Genomic DNA, 4,465 nt, shown 5'->3' with positions numbered 1-4,465 from the left:
CATCTAGAGCGGTTTGTTAACCCATTTCCGTTTTTTTTCATCATTTTCTTCCCATCAGGATGACCAGGTAGTCATGTCCTACGCCATTATCGGAGTGCTGATGGTCATTTGCCTCCTGCTCTGTCTCATCATACCAGAGACCAAGGGCGAAGTCATGGCGGACAGCCTTATCGCAGCACCGGAAGTTGATGATAACAGCACCACCAATGATGACTACGCTGTCAAGAAATTAAGCCACGTCTTAGACATAGATAGAGTGCTAGTACTACCGCCAGACAGCGAGGACAAAATACCCGAAAAGCAAATGTCAATTATGAATGGTTGCAGTATCTCTTCAACTTCTGACGAGAGTGAAAGCGGCGTCACCGAGTGTGCAGACGACAAGATGGCGGGAAAGACAGGGGATAATAAAGATGAGGCAGCAGTGAAAGACGACTCACAGTCTGAGCCCGGAACTGTGCAGCCCATCAAAGACGTCACTTTATCCTCAGGCCAATCCAAACTCCCTGATAATGGCGGCAAAGGAGATGCAGAAAACCTAGATGGGTTTTCGGAAACACCCGTTTTAACCGAGAGGCTTTACGATGACGTCACACGCGCAGGTCATCTCAGTTCCAAGACGCCAAGCACTGAGGATTCTGTCGATATCAGAGACAGCCCGAATAGCACAAAGCTCTAACATAAAGATGCAGACCCAATAAAACTTGAGTCACTCGTTGTCAAGAGAAATCTTTACCCGAATACTAGACATACTGTAATGGGTCTCTTGAAAGGCGCAGTATTTCAGCGCTTGTGACACCGAGCTGGAAAATATAAATACGGAAAGAGCGATTTAGAAAATAAATTTCAGTCCAATTCTAAGAGACTTATAAAATCATGTAGGTGTTTTTACTTAATATTCGACACAATTCAGATCATCTAAGACCCTGCCTTTCACAGCTAACCTAGAGTGATTCTTGTCTCTTCTTCCTTCTAGTCGACTATCCCCCTCCACCCCTCCACCCCTCCACCTCTCCTCCCTCTCTCCCCGCCTTCTTCTCCGTTCTTTTTGTCAACTCTTACAGAGAGCTCATTATTTTCTTCAATACGATTCTGCGTTCCCCGTAATAGTAAATCTCCCTGTGATCTGCTTTACATTTTCTTTTCCTTCTATTTTTGTTTTTTTTGTCCCCCCCCCCCTCCCCCCAACCCTTTTAGTTCCCGCGTGTCGTTAGAGGGGAGAGAAACGACAAAGAATTCGCATGTATGCACTCAGTAATAAGGCTTGCGTCTTCCCCTTCACTTTGATTTGTCTTTGTAGTTTTTGATGATTGTGATTTTTTACCTAGCTGAAGTGATGGGAAGATGTTCCCACATTTTTCCATTCTTTTACAGAATTTGATTAACTTGCGCTTGAATACCAGGTCTTTTAATCTCTTCGTAATTTACAACTGTACAGTACATTCCCTTACAACTTCCTTGATTCCCAAAATATTGATCATGTCTATCCTTTGGAGCACTTCAGGGAAGTCGAGACCTGGAGGGAGGGAAATTGTACTTGGGCAATCTACTCCTTTTTATGGCTACCGCCCAGACAAATCTGTATAGTGTACACTGTTTTATCAATCAATAGAAGAAGAAGAAGAAGAAGAAGAAGAAGAAGAAGAAGAAGAAGAAGAAGAAGAACAAGAAGAAGGTTACACGAGACCAGGTTATTCTCACTACATGTCTTATCGAGGCATTTGCCAGTTGCATGGTTTGTGACTCTTACCCCAGAAAACCCCATTTATAGCTTTAAGAACAACCCTTGTATGATGCATATAAAAGCAAAAGCGCGTGTGCAAGTTGCGCACGTTATAGATCCCTTGGTGGTCTAAAATCAATAAGAGTAGGCTTCGGCCGCCACCCGGGCAAAATTCAAAATTTCCAACAAACTGGAGATGCTTAAAGTGCCCAGTGCGCTCATATGACCTTATGCAGTTGCGAGCCCCGTAAAACACTTACCAAAACAAAAACAAAAAAAGCAAAAGCCTTTTCAACAAGCACGAAAAAGGGAATCTTCATAGTTGCAGAGGCTTATAGATCACATCATCATCCAGTGCCAGATCTGCAACAGACATCGGCGATCATGGCTCTCCATTCATTCCTTTGCTCGGATGCTCTTAAAAAAAAGCTACGTTTCCCTGATCTGTCCCCATTAGTTTAGGTTGCCCAAGAAGATTGTTCCCTATATCGTTTTCCTTCAATTTTGCCAGTGAAAGCTAGATGTTCAAGACCCTTATGTCTATTCAGGAGTCGCAAAAAGATCACAAGTGGTCAAATAATTACGAAACGTAAACATGAGCTAAAAATACACACGTGGCAAAAATACATTATCGGAAAGCACATTTGGGTAAGACTTCACTGTACAGATGGACCCTGGAATAACAGAGACACAAAAATGTACCCACTTGCTCCCATATATTTTCAGACCCGTACCGTTCTTTAACATATTATTTTATCGTAGAAATCTCCTTAATTGATAAAAAAGAACCGGCCAGTCTGCTTATTTCTATTTTTAATGTTCGAATATCTACCGTAGAAATTCTGAGAGTATTTGAAATAATTTCTTTATTTCATAATATTTTTTCCAGCCCAGTGTCATACTGATATTTATGTATTTATTTATTTATTTATAATTTCTAAACATTGTATTTACTTACGTACTTATTTATTTATTTGTTTGTTTATTTATTTATTTTTTATTTACTTATTTATTTATTTATCTATTTATCTATTTATTTATCTATTTATTTATTTATTTGGGAAACTAGTTTTCTCTTGACAGCTATTTTTTACTAGTTGTTATTTTCAAAACAGCATATTATTATTGATTATTATAAATAGCGTTGGCCTCAGGCGTGATGCATTGTCATATTTTGTTGTTATATTCTTTTTCTTTGGTAGATATCAATGAATAATAATATATATGGCATAAAGTAGATGTACACCTAGTACCGGTGATTATGGTATTCTGTTCGTTCAGGTAAATATTTAATCAAGAATCTTATTTTTTTATACATGCCCCTAATGCCGAGAGCACATTGTTAATCTAATTCATTTGATTGTGTCGGTGCTGGTCCGATTTTTCTTCACGAAAGCCTGTTTGCTACTGACTGAAGGTGTCTTAAGGCCATTCCCAAAGGGGGAATATTAAGGTACACCAGTAGCCTACAGCAAGAAAAAGTTGATTTTGGACTATCTTAGTAGAGCAACATTTGCTTTATCGATTGGAAATATTTTCAAGTGTCTAAAGCATCTATAAAGTGCTCACATATGCCATGTTTGTGAACATTGTGCTGAAATAGACCAGTGTGAATTCGTTTTTTTTCCAGCTTTCTCAAAACTACGATTTTCTTAGGGGGCGGGCCACCTATGCAGATATATTTCTGAACGTACATGTCACAGCCCAATCCCACTTTGCATGACTGTTTATAGATAATATGTTTGCAACCTACTTAACTATTATTGTGATATTGTAATAAGTTTTCTGTCAGTGTAAAAAAGATTGACAGTATCACTCTGATTTGTGATCATTTTTTTGTCCGAGTATCATATATGACACTAGAAGGGCAGTTACTAGAAAAGTATGAGACCAAGGACAGTAAATCTTTAATACGTTGGAGGTTGTATATACGGAAACACTGTCTTAAAATATCAAGGCTGTATCAATTTTTATCTTTTTCAGAATCCCTGCATAGAATTTGCACAAATTTTGGTTTGTCGAACCCATTGCATCTGATGAATTAAGAAAATTGACTGTGAAATCATATAGGGATAGTGTGTTTCTGTTTCTTGACCCATATTGGTTATTGGGAATCCCTGTTTACTTAATTTAGAGCCAAAACAGAAATTTTCACATCAGCTGTACCTAGTGCCCCTTAACATGTTCTTAAGCACAGTACAATTGTAAACGGTCTGATTTTATCAATTTCATGCTCATACTGTGTCGGAACAACACTGGTGGAACTGCTGCTTTTTCTTTCCTCATCCTTACTATCATTATTTTCCTCTACTTCTTTTGTATGTTTGTCGCACTCTTGTGACTCGCTATTTACGTTGTGCCTTGATAGTTGAAGCAGACTTTGTGGTGTTGAGGCTAGAGAGGTGAGCAGAGTAAACCGGATTCCCTGTTTGGACTTCTCTGTTGACATTCACCCCTTGGCGCTCATATGAACTTATGCAGTTGCGAGCGCCGCAAAACCTTGCTAAAATAACAACAAAAAGAGAGTCTGCTTACTGAATGATCTAAACTATGCTGATGGTGGAAACATGTCAAATAGTGTTTGTGATAGAATATCATTTTCTTTAGATGTGTTGCCTTTTTTGTATGGTGATCGCAGATGTGACCATGATTTATGACACAGTAGGATGGTTTCTGCATTCTTCAAAGGTTTCTGACTGAAATAAAGATATATTCTAGGACATTAGTCTGGAAGGGTTGGGT

At 38.8% G+C, this 4,465-nt stretch overlaps 1 protein-coding gene across 1 annotated transcript in view; it reads left to right on the top strand.

The window, feature by feature from the left end:
* The window catches only part of LOC101845843 (solute carrier family 22 member 7), a gene marked incomplete in the record, with an annotated part of 111,993 nt that extends 110,318 nt beyond the window's left edge, over positions 1-1,675 (top strand). The window contains 1 exon segment of the mRNA XM_035969147.1: positions 59-1,675. Within this exon segment, the coding sequence (XP_035825040.1) occupies positions 59-679 (621 nt within the window).
* Positions 1,676-4,465: the final 2,790 nt, after the last annotated feature.

Source organism: Aplysia californica, unplaced genomic scaffold (assembly GCF_000002075.1).
Source record: "Aplysia californica isolate F4 #8 unplaced genomic scaffold, AplCal3.0 scaffold00120, whole genome shotgun sequence".
Lineage (NCBI taxonomy): Eukaryota > Metazoa > Mollusca > Gastropoda > Aplysiida > Aplysiidae > Aplysia > Aplysia californica.
This window is presented reverse-complemented; position numbering and strand designations above follow the sequence as displayed.